Genomic DNA, 15,111 nt, shown 5'->3' with positions numbered 1-15,111 from the left:
GGGACAGGGAGCGGCGTGGGGACACAGCGGCGTGGGGACACAGCGGCGTGGGGACACAGCGGCGTGGGGACACAGCGGTGTGGGGACAGGGAGCGGCGTGGGGACACAGCGGCGTGGGGACACAGCGGCGTGGGGACACAGCGGTGTGGGGACAGGGAGCGGCGTGGGGACACAGCGGCGTGGGGACAGGGAGCGGCGTGGGGATAGGGAGCGGCGTGGGGACAGGGAGCGGCGTGGGGACAGGGAGCGGCGTGGGGACGGAGCGGCGTGGGGACAGGGAGCGGCGTGGGGACAGGGAGCGGTGTGGGGACACAGCGGCGTGGGGACACAGCGGCGTGGGGACACAGCGGCGTGGGGACAGGGAGCGGCGTGGGGACACAGCGGCGTGGGGACACAGCGGCGTGGGGACAGGGAGCGGCGTGGGGACACAGCGGCGTGGGGACACAGCGGCGTGGGGACAGGGAGCGGCGTGGGGACAGGGAGCGGCGTGGGGACAGGGAGCGGCGTGGGGACAGGGAGCGGCGTGGGGACAGGGAGTAGTGGCTGTAACTTCTGAGCAGTTTAATCAGCAGCCTTGGGAAACCAAGGTGCCTGCCCACACTGGTGCAGCCAGCCCTCCCCTCCCCTCCCCTGCCCACACTGGCACAGCCAGCCCTCCCCTCCCCTCCCCTGCCCACACTGGTGCGGCCAGCCCTCCCCTCCCCTCCCCCTGCCCACACTGGTGCAGCCAGCCCTCCCCTCCCCTCCCCTGCCCACACTGGCACAGCCAGCCCTCCCCTCCCCTCCCCTGCCCACACTGGTGCGGCCAGCCCTCCCCTCCCCTCCCCCTGCCCACACTGGTGCAGCCAGCCCTCCCCTCCCCTCCCCTGCCCACACTGGCACAGCCAGCCCTCCCCTCCCCTCCCCTGCCCACACTGGTGCAGCCAGCCCTCCCCTCCCCTCCCCCTGCCCACACTGGTGCAGCCAGCCCTCCCCTCCCCTCCCCTGCCCACAATGGCATGGCCAGCCCTCCCCTCCCCTCTCCCTGCCCACACTGGCGTGGCCAGCCCTCCCCTCCCCTCCCCTGCCCACACTGGCACAGCCAGCTCTCCCCTCCCCTCCCCTGCCCACACTGGCGTGGCCAGCCCTCCGTGGCCAGCCTTTCCGCTGTGGAGCACAAACCCTCGCCACTGCTTGTCTAACATGCTCCACCTGGGGTCCCGTGACTTCTCGGGGCTTTTCCAGCGGATAAAGGCCCGGGACAGGCTCGGGAAGCCAGCAGGTCGAGTGGGAGCAGCCAGCCCACAATGAAGATTCTGTCTGGCATTGCACAAGCATTTTCTTTGTCTACGACACACAGCTATTCGCACGCACGCGCACACAAAACACCATCAGGTCTTCCTTCGTCAGAAAGGCTCGGCGTGCTGCAGAGACATGGCTTCTCAGGCATCATGGGTTTCCTACCTGGGCTGTCTGCTTGCTGTCTGCTTGGTTGGACTCCGTCTGTCCTTAGGAGACGCGGGAGCTCGGTGTGGCAGGAGCCGCTGTGGGTGGTGGCGTGGGCGGGGCTGGGCATGGGGGCGGGGCCGCCCCAGGTGTGCCCATTGTCCCTGAGTTGCTGAGTTCACACCTCGCGCACCTGCCTCAGGCCCGTGTGCCTGCACCTGGGCCCAGCTCTGGGGCGCCCCCTGCGGGATGGCCAGGACCCCCACAAGCACAGGGTGATCAATGTTACACCCCAGGAATGACGCACAGACCCCAGAAACTCTGGGGGACCCTCTTATTTTACAGAAGAGCACACACACCCAAGGCCACACACACACAGGAACACACAGGAATACACACACACAGGAACACACAAGAATACACACACACAGAAACACACAGGAATACACACACACAGAGGAACACACACAGAGGAACACACACACAGGAACACATACACAGGAACACACAGGAATACACACACAGGAACACACAGGAACACACACACACACAGGAACACACACACAGGAACACATACACAGGAACACACAGGAATACACACACAGGAACACACAGGAACACGCACACACACAGGAACACACACACAGGAACACACAGGAATACACACACAGGAACACACACACAGAAACACACAGGAATACACACACAGGAACACACACACACACAGGAACACACAGGAATACACACACAGGAACACACACACAGGAACACACAGGAATACACACACACAGGCACACACACACAGGAACACACAGGAACACACACACAGGGACACACAGGAATACACACACACAGGAACACACACACAGGAACACACAGGAATACACACACAGGGACACACAGGAATACACACACACAGGAATACACACACAGGGACACACAGGAATACACACACACAGGAACACACACAGGGCCACGCGCAGAGGCCCTCCCGAAGCCCCACCTCATGAACTGTTACCTTGGAGTTGAGCCCTGACGTGTTACCTGGGGGACACATTCAGACCACACGTGCTGCAACCCATGCTGTGACCCACGTGGCAGGGCAAACGCATGTGCACCTCTGTCCCGTCTTACCCTGGGATCTTCCTGGACAGAGCCTTGTGTGTTTACCACGGCAGCCCACTGCCCTGTCATGCCTGCCGCAGGGCAGGCCTCCCATAAAGGCAGGTGACAGAGTGAACAAATGAATGTGGACAAATGTGGACGGGTGTGGATAAGTATAGATGAACATGGATGAGTGTGGATGAGTGTGAGTGAATGTGGATGAATGTGGAGGATTGTGGGTGAACGTGGATGAATGTGGATGAGTATAGATGAACATGGATGAACGTGGATGAATGTGGATGAGTGTGGGTGAACGTGGATGAATGTGGATGAGTGTGAGTGAATGTGGACGGATGTGGATAGGTGTGGATGAGTGTGGATGAGTGTGGATGAATGTGGATGAGTGTGAGTGAACGTGGATGAATGTGGAGGATTGTGGGTGAACGTGGATGAATGTGGATGAGTGTGAGTGAATGTGGATGGATGTGGATGAATGTGGATGAATGTGGACGAGTGTGGATGAGTGTGGATGAATGTGGATGAGTGTGAGTGAATGTGGACGGATGTGGAGGATTGTGGGTGAACGTGGATGAATGTGGATGAGTGTGAGTGAATGTGGACAGATGTGGATGAATGTGGATGAATGTGGATGAGTGTGGATGAATGTGGATGAGTGTGGATGGACGTGGAAGAACATGGATGAATGTGGAGGATTGTGGGTGAACATGGATGAACGTGGATGAGTGTGGATGAGTGTGGATGAGTGTGGATGAGTGTGGATGAGTGTGGATGGTCGTGGATGAACATGGATGGACGTGGATGAACGTGGATGAATGTGGATGAACGTGGATGAGTGTGGGTGAACGTGGATGAATGTGGATGAGAGGTTCTTGCCTGGGCGAGCAATGCTGGCTCTCTCTCACCAGAGGGCCAGCGTCCAGATGACAGAGGACCTAGGCCCTTGCTGCGGCCTAGACGGCATCCTGCGGCCTGGCTTGGTTTACTACTGAAGTGTGCCTGGACCTTCAGCCAGCTGCCCTCTGCCCTGCAGCGGGATGGGAGACGCTGAGTGTGGAGGTCAGAAGGGCGCAGCCTGAGCCAGCAGCTGGCTGGTGTCTCCAAGGCCACCCTGGGAGGCCAAGACTCCATTTCCTTCCCACAATGAGGTGCTTTCATTCCTCCTGACAGCAGTCTTGGAGTCCTTTCCTGTCCCCTTTGGCTCAGAGAAAGGATTGCAGAGTCTGGGCCAGGGCCATGGCAAGGGCTGCTGGCTCCGCACCCACGTCGGTGCTGACAAAGCGCCACCAGGCCCTCCAGGACCGCGGCTTCCCCAGGACCCCAGGCCTTCCCTCTGCATGTCCCCCGCTGACCCGCATATTCCTGCTGACCCGCGTGTCCCCCGCTGACCCGCGTGTCCCCCGCTGACCCGCGTGTCCCCCGCTGCCCCATCTCAACTCGCACCTGTTCTCACCTGCTCTCCACTGGCACTGACACCGCGGTCCACGTCCTGATGGCAGAGCCAGCCCCAGCTTCCCCTTGTGGGCAGGAGCGCCCCTGCGCTGGGCCCGTGCTCGTTCCAGGCCTTGCCCCGCAGGCCCCTCCGGGAGGGTCCAGCCGCAGGCCCTCCTGGGGCTCCGCTGCCCCTCCTGCCACCTTGTCCCAGCAGCCTCCACGCCCCGCAGGCAGGCAGCCAGCCTGGCGCAGCGACCGGGCGCCGCGCTACCACCCGGGACCCGGGGCCACGCAGGGGCAGGGGAGGACGGGGAGGAGTCCACGGCGCTTGTCGGTGGGCTGACCACCGGCGCCTGGCCCCCCGGTGCCCAGCAAGCCTGTGCGCGCCGGCGGCTCGGCCAGCCTGCGGGAAGCGGACGCAGCGCCCGGTGTCTTCCGAGCAGGGAGTGCGGTGACGTGACTCCGTGACGTGACGCGCCTCCCCGGCGGCGTGACTCCGTGACGTGAAGCGCCTCCCCGGCGGCGTGACTCGGTGACGTGACGCTCCTCCCCGGCGGCGTGACTCCGTGACGTGACGCGCCTCCCCGGCGGCGTGACTCCGTGACGTGACGCGCCTCCCCGGCGGCGTGACTCCGTGACGTGAAGCGCCTCCCCGGCGGCGTGACTCCGTGACGTGACGCGCCTCCCCCGCAGCGTGACTCCGTGACGTGGCGCGCCTCCCCGGCGGCGTGACTCCGTGACGTGACGCGCCTCCCCCGGGGCGTGACTCCGTGACGTGACGCGCCTCCCCCGCGGCGTGACTCCGTGACGTGGCGCGCCTCCCCCGGGGCGTGACTCCGTGACGTGGCGCGCCTCCGCAGCGGCGTGACTCCGTGACGTGACGCGCCTCCCCCGGGGCGTGACTCCGTGACGCGCCTCCGCAGCGGCGTGACTCCGTGACGTGGCGCGCCCCCCCCCCGCGGCGTGACTCCGTGACGTGGCGCGCCTCCCCCGCGGCGTGACTCCGTGACGTGGCGCGCCTCCCCCGGCGGTGACGTGACGCGCCTCCCCCGCGGCGTGACTCCGTGACGTGGCGCACCTCCCCCGCGGCGTGACTCCGTGACGTGGCACGCCTCCGCAGCGGCGTGACTCCGTGACGTGGCGCGCCTCCCCCGCGGCGTGACTCCGTGACGCGGCGCGCCTCCCCCGCGGCGTGACTCCGTGACGCGACGCGCCTCCCCCGCGGCGTGACTCCGTGACGTGGCGCGCCTCCCCCGCGGCGTGACTCCGTGACGCGGCGCGCCTCCCCCGCGGCGTGACTCCGTGACGCGACGCGCCTCCCCCGCGGCGTGACTCCGTGACGTGGCGCGCCTCCCCCGGGGCGTGACTCCGTGACGTGACGCGCCTCCCCCGCGGCGTGACTCCGTGACGTGGCGCGCCTCCCCCGCGGCGTGACTCCGTGACGTGGCGCGCCTCCCCCGCGGCGTCACTCCGTGACGTGGCGCGCCTCCCCCGCGGCGTGACTCCGTGACGTGGCGCGCCTCCCCGGCGGCGTGACTCCGTGACGTGACGCGCCTCCCCCGCGGCGTGACTCCGTGACGTGGCGCGCCTCCGCAGCGGCGTGACTCCGTGACGTGGCGCGCCTCCCCCGCGGCGTGACTCCGTGACGTGGCGCGCCTCCCCCTCCCGCGCCGGCGGCCGGCAGGCACCGCGTGCGCACAGGCGGGGCTCCCGCAACCCGCGGGGCCTCAGATGGGCCGCGGTCACCGCGCCGCGGCGCCTCCCGGAGCAGCGATGCTGCGGGGAGCCGGCGCGGCCCCGCACGGCCTCCGCGCCTGCCGGCCTGCGAGGCCCAGCCGCAGCCGGCGCCCGTCCTGCAGGCAGAGCGACAGACGGCCGCAGCCGGCGCCCCGTGGGTCTCTGCAACTCACCGCGGGCGGAGGCCGCACGGGGCTCCAGTGCTCACGGCGTGTCTGTGTCATCTCCCGGGCCCACGCGCCCGGCGCGGCACGCGAGGGGGGCCTCCGCCATCGGGGAGCAGGAAGGCCTCTGCGCGGCCCCTCCGCGCCCGGCTCGCCGCGCTCGGGCCCCGAGGCCCAGGCTCCGCAGCGTCTCCGCGGCCTGCCGCGGCCCCGGGGACACGCACAGCAGCAGCAGCAGCTTCGCGTCACCCCCTGGGAAGAGGACGGGACCGGACACGGGCTGCCACGAGCGGCGGGACCGCGGGGCGGAGGGGGGAGGACCGCGGGGCGGAGGGGGGAGGACCGCGGGGCGGAGGGGGGAGGGGGGAGGACCGCGGGGCGGAGGGGGGAGGACCGAGGGGCGGAGGGGGGAGGACCGCGGGGCGGAGGGGGGAGGGGGGAGGACCGCGGGGCGGAGGGGGGAGGACCGCGGGGCGGAGGGGGGAGGACCGCGGGGCGGAGGGGGGAGGACCGCGGGGCGGAGGGGGGAGGACCGCGGGGCGGAGGGGGGAGGGGGGAGGACCGCGGGGCGGAGGGGGGAGGAGGGAGGACCGCGGGGCAGAGGGGGGAGGACCGCGGGGCGGAGGGGGGAGGAGGGAGGACCGCGGGGCGGAGGGGGGAGGGGGGGAGGACCGCGGGGCGGAGGGGGGAGGAGGGAGGACCGCGGGGCAGAGGGGGGAGGACCGCGGGGCGGAGGGGGGAGGAGGGAGGACCGCGGGGCAGAGGGGGGAGGACCGCGGGGCGGAGGGGGGAGGAGGGAGGACCGCGGGGCGGAGGGGGGAGGACCGCGGGGCGGAGGGGGGAGGGGGGAGGACCGCGGGGCGGAGGGGGGAGGACCGCGGGGCGGAGGGGGGAGGGGGGAGGACCGCGGGGCGGAGGGGGGAGAGGAGGCCCAACCAGCAGGCGCCGGGGCACGTGGGACCGCAGGCCCCTGCAGGCGGCCTCGCCTGGTGCGGCCACCGCTCTGGGCACAGAGACCCCGGACGGGGGTTCCGGGACCCCTGCCCCCGCCATCACGCAAGCCTTCCTCATCCCAGGAACCTTCCCGGCCTGACAGGCGGGGATGAGCTCGTGAAGCACAGACACCGCCCAGGGAGGGCGTGGGGGTGACGCTGCAGAGGCCACTAGCGGGCAGCTGGACAGCAGGGCGCAGCCCCCCAGGCCCCCCACCCCCAGCCCCCTGCCCCGGGGCCTTGGGGAAGAACAAACCAATGGAGTCCTGCAGCAGACGGGTGAGCTTGCTGTTCCGGTACGGGACGTGGCTGCGGCCCTCGGACAAGGCCCCCAGGACGTCGGCCAGGGCCGCGAGGCTCCGGTTGATGGATGAGGCCTCCCTCAGAGCCACGCCTGTCACCCCAGATGCACCTGGAGGGCGCAGCGCTCAGCCCCGGCGCCGCGTGCCACGCAGGAGCCAGGACGCGCGTGGCTGGCCGCGGGGGCGCTCGGCGCGGCCTGCCGGCTCCTCCGAGGCCAGCGCGGGCTCCGAGGCCCCGGCTCGAGGTTGGAGGCCCCGTTAGGAGCAGCCTGGCTCCAGGACGGAGCGGTGGGACCTCCTCCCCACCGCAGGGCCCCACCATCGCCCACCACGGAGCCAGCTGGGGCGCTCCGAGCCTGCGAAGCTGGGCGTGTGCCCGGGCGCCCGCGCCCACCGCTCACCCACGCATTCGCTCCCGGCCAGGTCCACCAGCTGCAGCCTCGCCTGCGGCCGTCCCCCGCGGCCGGGCACACTGGCCTCCTGCGGGGCGCGACGCCTCCTCGAGGGCCCGGCCGGCTCCCGGCGGGTGGCTGGGCCGGGCTGGGGGCCTGGTCGGAATAAAGGTCACAAAGGTCACAAAGGTCAGGGCAGAGAGCTGAAACTGCACCCTCAGGACGCCGCTCCTCCTCAGAGAGAAAAGACGGGGCAGCTGCCAGGCTGCCAGAGTGAAGAAGACGAGGAAGAGGAGGCAGGCAGGGCCCGCCATGGCCGGGCCAGCTCCTGCCCCGTCCCAGCCCAGGGGACGCCTGTGTTAGAGGGGCCGCCAGCGCGGGGCGCGTCCTTGCCCCCCACTGACAGTTTCCTGTGCTGTTTCTCAGCACACTTCTTGAAAATTACTGTTTCACCTAAACAACGAATACTCACTGTGCAGAACAAAAAAGTGCACCAACTCCACAGCACCCGTGTCGGCCCCGACCGAGGGGCTCGTAAAACCCACGCTTCGCTGCGGTGGCTGCGGCTGCTCACATGCAGGTCCTGGGCCCCACGGGCCCGACCCTCGGGGGGCCGAGTCCTGGGCACAGCCACGGGGGCCCCGGGCACAACTATGCCACGACTCTGTCCCTGCAACCTAGAGGATGTCCACAGAGGCCACACGTGGCCCTGATGTGACAGCCAGGGGAGGCGTGGGCCTCCAGGCCAGGGTCCCTGCAGGGAGAGGCGAGGCCGGAGCCCGCGCTCCAGGGTGGCGTGCAGTGCTGTGAGCTTGCAGACACCGCTTCCCATCCTCCCTCACCCCGCACAGCTGCACTCCGGGGTGCCCGGAAGGTCACTCAGGTAGCTGAAGTGCCAGGGCCTGGCCTGGACTTCATAGGCCTTTGCCTGGATGGCCTAGGAACATTTTATCGACAGTTTGTGCCTTCTATTACAATGAAACGCCCCGGACAGCTTCATTTGTGAAAGATGAAGTCTAAGTGCACGCACCCTGTTTTCCTCCTGTCCTCCTCCGCTCCCCTGCCTTCAGCCTGGGCTCCCGGGGCTTCCTGGGTGTGGGCTCCAGCATGGCTGTGGCACACAGGCTCAGGTCCTGGCCTTGGACCCTGTAATCCTCTCTCTCTCTCTCTCTCTCTCTCTCTCTCTCTCTCTCTCGTGGCCATCCACTCCACGCATGGACCTGGTACCCATGGCGACTGACTCACCAGTGCTGCCCGGCACAGCAGCCGTGGTCAGCGTGGCCGTGACCACTAGGTGTGACCTGGAGGAGTCTGCGTGCACCAGCGTGGGATGTGTCACCCGCAGCTGCAGACCTCTGTGGACGAAGCCCACGAACTCCACGGCACTGGTGACGGTCCTGCAGAGGGGTAGAGGACCCTGAGACGGGGCCCACAGCCCGCCTGAGCTGCAGGGCAGCCGCGGTCTCCAGCTCCCGGGGCGCTTCGGCTCGGGCTCAGGTGCCTTTCGGGTGGGCCGAGCCCCCACTTCCGGGAAGTGGACGGAGCAGTGGCGGCACAACAAACCTCACTCACGCTCGCTTCCTGTGTGCGCCCTGCGGCGGCTCTCATGGGCTGTCCTGGAATAACATGGCTGCAAAACCATCCAGGCTGCCACGCTGCTATTCACGCCTGGCTGCACCCGCATTCTGTGTATGTGCCCAAGCTGCGGCTTGGGCTCAGCCCGGTAATGACCCTTAGCCTTTGTGCTCTACCACTTGAGCCACAGCTCCACGTCCAGCTCTTTGGGACTCTCCCGCCCAGGCTGTGTGCTCCGGCGTGCACTGGCGTGCAGCACGCCCTGCCCGGGCCGCAGGAGGACTCACACACAGGTCAGCAGGGGCACCTCCGTCCGACCCTCCGGTGTGGTCACCACTCCGCGCCTGACGCCAGTCACCGCCGTGCAACCGTCCTTGGCCAGGAGGTCGTAGATGTCATTATTATAAATCTCCACTATGGAAACTTCCACCTTCGGGCTTCGTGGTGGGTTTTCTGCGATGAGCCTGGGGAAATCCGGGAGGATGGAACCATCAGGCTGTGCTCGCTGAGGCCTGGGGAAGCCTGGTGACGGCCTGGCAGAGCGCGTGGTCAGACGCAGGACCTGTGCGCTCACAGCCGCACAGAGCCGGTGATGGAGCGAAGGGCGAGGTGAAGGCCGCCTGGGAGCGAAGCTGTCACTGCGGTGTCACTGGTGGTGTCCGCTAGCTGAGCGCTGGGGTGGGGGGGTCAGGACTCCGCCCCTGCCAGGGGAGGGGCTGAGCACCCAGCTGACCCAGAGGCCTCCAGGCCCGCTCTGCCATGGCCCAGGCCATGGGAAAGCTGGAGGTGCCCTTCCCACTGGCCCGTGGGAATGCTGGCTCCTCTTAGGGGTGCCTGCGCACACACTGCCTGCTCCGGGGTGGACCTGCGTGTCTCAGGGAAGACTGGGCCAGCAGGTGGACGCCAGGCCTGGGAACACAGGGCACATTCTCTGTGCAGCCATCCCTGGAAGCCATGTGCTGTGGAGATTTTCAGGGTGTTTCGGATGTTGAGCCCCGCCCCACCCCAGACCGACACCTCTCCCTGGGGAGGAGAGCCAAGAGCACTGCGAACACGGCAGCTCACACCTGTCATCCAGTTACTCAGGTTCGCAGTTCAAAGTTCTCCCAGGCAGGAAAGCCCGTGAGACTCTGATCTCTAACAACCCACTCAGAAAAAAGTCAGAAATGGCACCGTGGCTCAGGTGGTAGAACACGAGCCTCAAGCAAAAGCAGCCCGGGGACAGCACCCAGTCCCAGAGTTCAAGCCCCAGGACCAGTGGGCATTTCCCCCTCTGCAGAACTGAGACCTCAACCCCTGGCACGGGGGATCTTTAGCTCAGGCTCTCCCAACTTGTTCCCATCCGATTTCCCGCCCCCACTGCAGTGGGCTGGACGTCCAGAAGTGCTCAGCGCGGCACGGTGGGGGCGGTCCGCTTGCCTCCCTCCAGTGCACCCTGTGCCCGCGGCTGCCCGCACGCCGCCCGTCCAGCGCTGCGGGGACCCGGCCAGGCCAGCGGGGTACCTGAAGAGCTCCTCTGCAGCTCTGGGGATGACCCCGGGGTCACGAGGCGCGGCTGAGGGCAGCCCGGGCCAGTCCGCGGCACCTGGCCCCAGCATGGTGTAGCTCTTCCCACTGCCTGTCTGCCCGTATGCCATGATGCACACATTGTACCTGAAAAGTAAGACAGACTTGTAGCAGCAAAGCGCAAATGGGGCCAGGGCCACGGCGGCTCTGGAGGAGTTTTCACTTCCACATAAAACTTCAGTGCACGTCATTTTGCATTCCCCTGTGCAACTGAGATTCGTTCAACCACAGTTGTCCACTCAATGTAGCCACTTTGCCTTGCAATACTGGATTAAACTACACATGCATGCAGTGCACGCATGCATGTGCACGTGCGTGCACACACACACACGCTTTGGGACTTCTTGGTGTTCGGACACTTTCCCTGTGGAGAACACTGGTGTCCTCTGCCTTCTCGTGGCTCACACCAGCCTCACCGCAGCAGGTCAGCAGCCCCTCACACCTCACAGCTGCTCACTAGCATCCAACGAAGCACACAACCGCACACATAAGAGCTTACTGCACATCATGTTTGAGGGAAAAGTCTGCTCTTTTCTTTTCAAGATCCAAAACTGTCTGTCTTCACCATATTCACAACTGGTGCCTCGCACGGCCGGCACGAGCTTACTTAAGATGGCGATGCGTTTTGTTATCCAGGTGATTCTGCGGTAATCTACCTGTGCTGAGCTCTCTGCTCACACCACACTCCATCCTGCAATCTGACATTATTTGACAGGAGTCCACTGCACAGGCGACAAAGACTATTGACAAACCCCTGAAGTGTTTTTCGGTCATTTTATCAATCCCCAGACATCAGTGAGAAGATTGTTTGGGACGACATGGTAGATGTGAATTTTTGATAGAAAGTCATGCTCTTCGGGTCTTGGCCTGGCCCTCTTGCGGAATATCTGTCTACAGCCATCAGAGCCACTTTGACCTGGCAAACCAGCTAGGGTTCAGGTCAGGGGATTCTGAACAGGTTTGGACATTGGCAATGCATCCAATTCAGTGAGACAGAAAGCGGTAAAGCCAGCACCCCGGGCTCCGAGGCCACCGGCAGCACAGCTGCCAGAGGCCGGAGAGCCACACAGCAGGGCAGAAGGCCCGCATGTGTCCTCCCAGAATTTCAGTGGCTGAAGAACAGAAGCCTGCCCTGTCCACCGCGGCCTTCCGACTCCACCGCTCTGGATCTCTGGGAAAGGAAGCCTGTGGCCCCAGCAGACTCGTGGCTCAGGAAAGGTCTCTAACCACCCAGATGAAAGGATGTGCCAAATTTAACACTGTCTGTTGTGGGCAAGTCTGCCTAAATGGTCCAACCATGGCGCCTGGTCCCACTCTGGAAGCAGCTTAGGGAAGCAACCGCCCGCTGGCCAAGGCTCCCCTGATATCTTCAGTGGAAGAATTATAAATATTTAGGTCGGGACACAAAAATAGTTTATGCCAGGCACCAGTGGCTCACTCCTTGTGAAACTGGAACTTGTGGGGCTTGAACTCTGGGCCTGGGCGCTGTCCCTCAGCTCTTCAGCTTAAGTCTAGTGCTCTACCACTTGAGCCACAGCACCACATCCAGTTTTCTGGTGGTTTTTTGGAGATCAAAGTCTCAGAGACTTTCCTGCCCAGGCTGGTTTTGAACTGAGATCCTCAGATTTCAGCCTCCTGAGTAGTTAGTATTACAGGCATGAGCCACCAACTCATTACTCCTGTAATTCTGGCTGTAATCTCAGGAGCCTGAGATCTGAGGACTGTGGTTTGAAGCCTGCCTGAGTAGGAAAGTCTGTGAACTCTTATCATCAACTAACCACCAAAAAGTGGAGCTGTGGCTCAAGTGGTAGAGCGCTTGACTTGAGCTGAAGAGCTGAGGGACGGCACCAAGGCAGAGCACAAAAATCAAAAAGCAGCGGGGCAAAGGCCTCGCAGCCAGGGGAGGAAGGGCGGCGGGGCACAGGCACAGCAGCGTGTGAACTCCACGCCCCAGCCTCGCTCCGCACGCGACAGCCCTCCACAAGACCCGCCCTGCTCCGGCACACAGGGAGTCACGTGGTGGCCACAGCCTTGCTGGGCGGTCTTGGCTGCGGCCTACCCCTTCGGTGGGAGCCTGCCCTTCAATCTACACCAGCTTTTCCAGGAAGAGGAACTGATTCCCAAAGTGAAGCGCTGCCCCGTGCGATGCCAGTGTTCCCCGCGGTCTATTCACAAATGCGGAAGACTTCACCAAGAATCCCAGGGGCGGGGAGCAGCTGCTCCCTACCCCAGCCTGCCATCCACACACAGCACAGCGGGACCAGAACACGGTGTGGGCCACAGGGCATGCTGCTCAGCCGGCGGCGACTCTTCCACTGAAGGCCACGGGGACAAGGTCACCGGGCTGCGTGGAGGCGCCGTGTAACCATGGCAACCGGTCTTGAAACACCTGAACTTACCCATCTAAGAGGGAGGTGAGAAGGGGCCGCACATCTCCAAACACGGCTGCCTGGGACTCTGCTGGCCCATAGACTCTGAGGAAAAGCAAAGGTGGTGTTGATGGAGGAGGAAGAGAGCTGAGCAGGGTCCCCAGTCGGACCAAATGCTCCTGCTCTCCCCCAGCAGGCTGACTCCCGCGATCCTAGCCACACACCCCCACACTGGGACACAGGCAGATGCGGGAAGTGAGTTACACAGTCCGCAGGCAGCCTGACAGCCTTGGCGTGAGGCCACCCCCACACCTGTGCTCCATGGAGGCTCTAGGCTGGTGTGAGCTCCGTGGTTCCCTTGCTGACCACGCCGAGCCCGAGGCCCGTCTCTGCAGGCAGCGGGGCCATGGCCTGTCCACGGCACTGCAGCAGTCACGCGGGCAGAGCCTGGGCCCCTCCGGGGGACCTGCACATGCACAGCCCTACCGCACGTTTAGCTCTTCTATGCCAGTGCCTTCTGGGACTCTGCCACTCAGGACACCATGAAACCAGATGCCGGCAGAGCTGTGCTGTGCCACTGTCTTCATGATAAAGCCCCTATCAGCAAACTGGATATAAGCGTGCAGCTCGGCTGGGCACCGGGGGCTCGTGCCTGTAATCCCAGCTGCTTGGGAGAACAAGGCTGGGAGGATTTGGGCTCACAGCCAGACCTGCCAGCAAAGTTGAGAGCACCCCATTCAATCCACAGCTGGTCACAGTGGCATGCTCCTGTCAGCCTAGCTATGACAGAAACACTGAAATCGGCCAATTGCTTCTGGGCAGGAAGCTAGACCCCATCTCAAGAACTGACAGCCAAAACCAGGGCTGGAGGGATAGGTAAGAGCAGCGGGCCACCAAACCTCCACACTGCCAGAATGTGGGCTCGCCCTGAAGATAAGCACAGAGGTTATCTGTGTGGGCTCGCCCTGAAGATCAGCACAGAGGTTATCTGTGTGGGCTCGCCCTGAAGATCAGCACAGAGGTTATCTGTGTGGGCTCGCTCTGAAGATCAGCACAGAAGTTATCTGTACTTGCAATGAGCAGAGTCGCTGGATAAACTGCACACGCGTTAACCCCCAGGTGCCGCCTCTGTGTTGAACTCGGAACTCGAGTCTAGATTCTATGCTTACCTTTCAAAAGTGTATGTCCTACTGGAGGCAGGCTGGCCGGGCCGGCAACATGTCACCGAGACGGTTTCCTAACAGAAAGGACAAAGCAGACACTGCACCCCTGCGCTTCATCCGCCCTGGAACAAGGCCCGGGAGGGACACCTGGGCCTGCACCAGTGGCCGCTCCTGGGTCTCGGCAGTGTCGCCAGAACACAAGAACCGCTGCTGGCAGATTGGGCCGGCTGCTCGTGGGCAGAGCTGAGCCTAGAGACAGAGGCTCTGGCCTGAAACTCCCGGCCCTGCAGAGGTGTTTGTGGACCCCGGAGACAGGGCCGGGAAAGGCACCTGGGCCGTCCGGGCTGGGGGCCCAGGACAGTTCAGATGAGGGGATCAGACTCCAGCCAGGCCACGAGTCACCGCGCATAGGCATTATTGCTTTGTTCACCTCTGATCCATGCCAGCCTTTTCCCTCACCGGGCAATTCAGAGTCATGCCGCCTACAAGGCGCAAAAGCAGTTCAGCAGAAAGGTGTCGCTCCGTCCTCTCCAGGAAGGAAAACATCAACACAGACTGGTTCTAGCTCTAACACAGATGGCGAAGTCACGACAAAACGGGAGCATAGCGAAAGGAGGTGCACCGTGGGGACAGGGAGAGGCGTCCGGCGCCACCCCTCCCTGGGGGACATGGGACGTCCAGAGCCACCCCTCCCTGGGGGACACGGGACGTCCAGAGCCACCCCTCCCTGGGGGACACGGGGCGTCCAGAGCCACCCCTCCCTGGGGGACACGGGGCGTCCAGAGCCACCCCTCCCTGGGGGACACGGGGCGTCCAGAGCCACCCCTCCCTGGGGGACATGGGGTGTCCAGAGCCACCCCTCCCTGGGGG

The 15,111-nt window shown here is 64.7% G+C and overlaps 1 protein-coding gene across 1 annotated transcript; it reads right to left on the bottom strand.

Annotated features, from left to right (window-relative positions):
• Positions 1-5,446: 5,446 nt before the first annotated feature.
• On the bottom strand, positions 5,447-14,718 carry Kif25 (kinesin family member 25). The gene is made up of 11 exons (XM_042672372.1): positions 14,701-14,718; positions 14,389-14,490; positions 14,248-14,315; positions 13,109-13,183; positions 10,647-10,796; positions 9,431-9,607; positions 8,814-8,965; positions 7,578-7,724; positions 7,131-7,286; positions 5,927-6,134; positions 5,447-5,834 (listed from the first exon to the last, which is right to left on the bottom strand). Exons 1-11 carry the CDS (start codon positions 14,716-14,718, stop codon positions 5,447-5,449), a joined length of 1,641 nt encoding a protein of 546 aa, XP_042528306.1.
• Positions 14,719-15,111: the final 393 nt, after the last annotated feature.

Source organism: Dipodomys spectabilis, unplaced genomic scaffold (genome assembly GCF_019054845.1).
Source record: "Dipodomys spectabilis isolate Male_0828 unplaced genomic scaffold, ASM1905484v1 ptg000702l, whole genome shotgun sequence".
NCBI classification, from domain to species: Eukaryota; Metazoa; Chordata; class Mammalia; order Rodentia; family Heteromyidae; genus Dipodomys; species Dipodomys spectabilis.
The sequence above is the reverse complement of the archived record's forward strand: the minus strand, read 5'-3'. Positions and strand labels throughout refer to the sequence as shown.

Excerpts from the sequence above, each read along its gene's own strand:
- Kif25 (XM_042672372.1), bottom strand. Across the intron at positions 10,797-13,108 it reads CTCACCTCCCTCTTAGATGG|GTACAATGTGTGCATCATGG; the intron begins GTAAGTTCAGGT and ends CTTACTTTTCAG. Across the intron at positions 6,135-7,130 it reads TCTGCTGCAGGACTCCATTG|GGGGTGACGCGAAGCTGCTG; the intron begins GTTTGTTCTTCC and ends TCCTCTTCCCAG.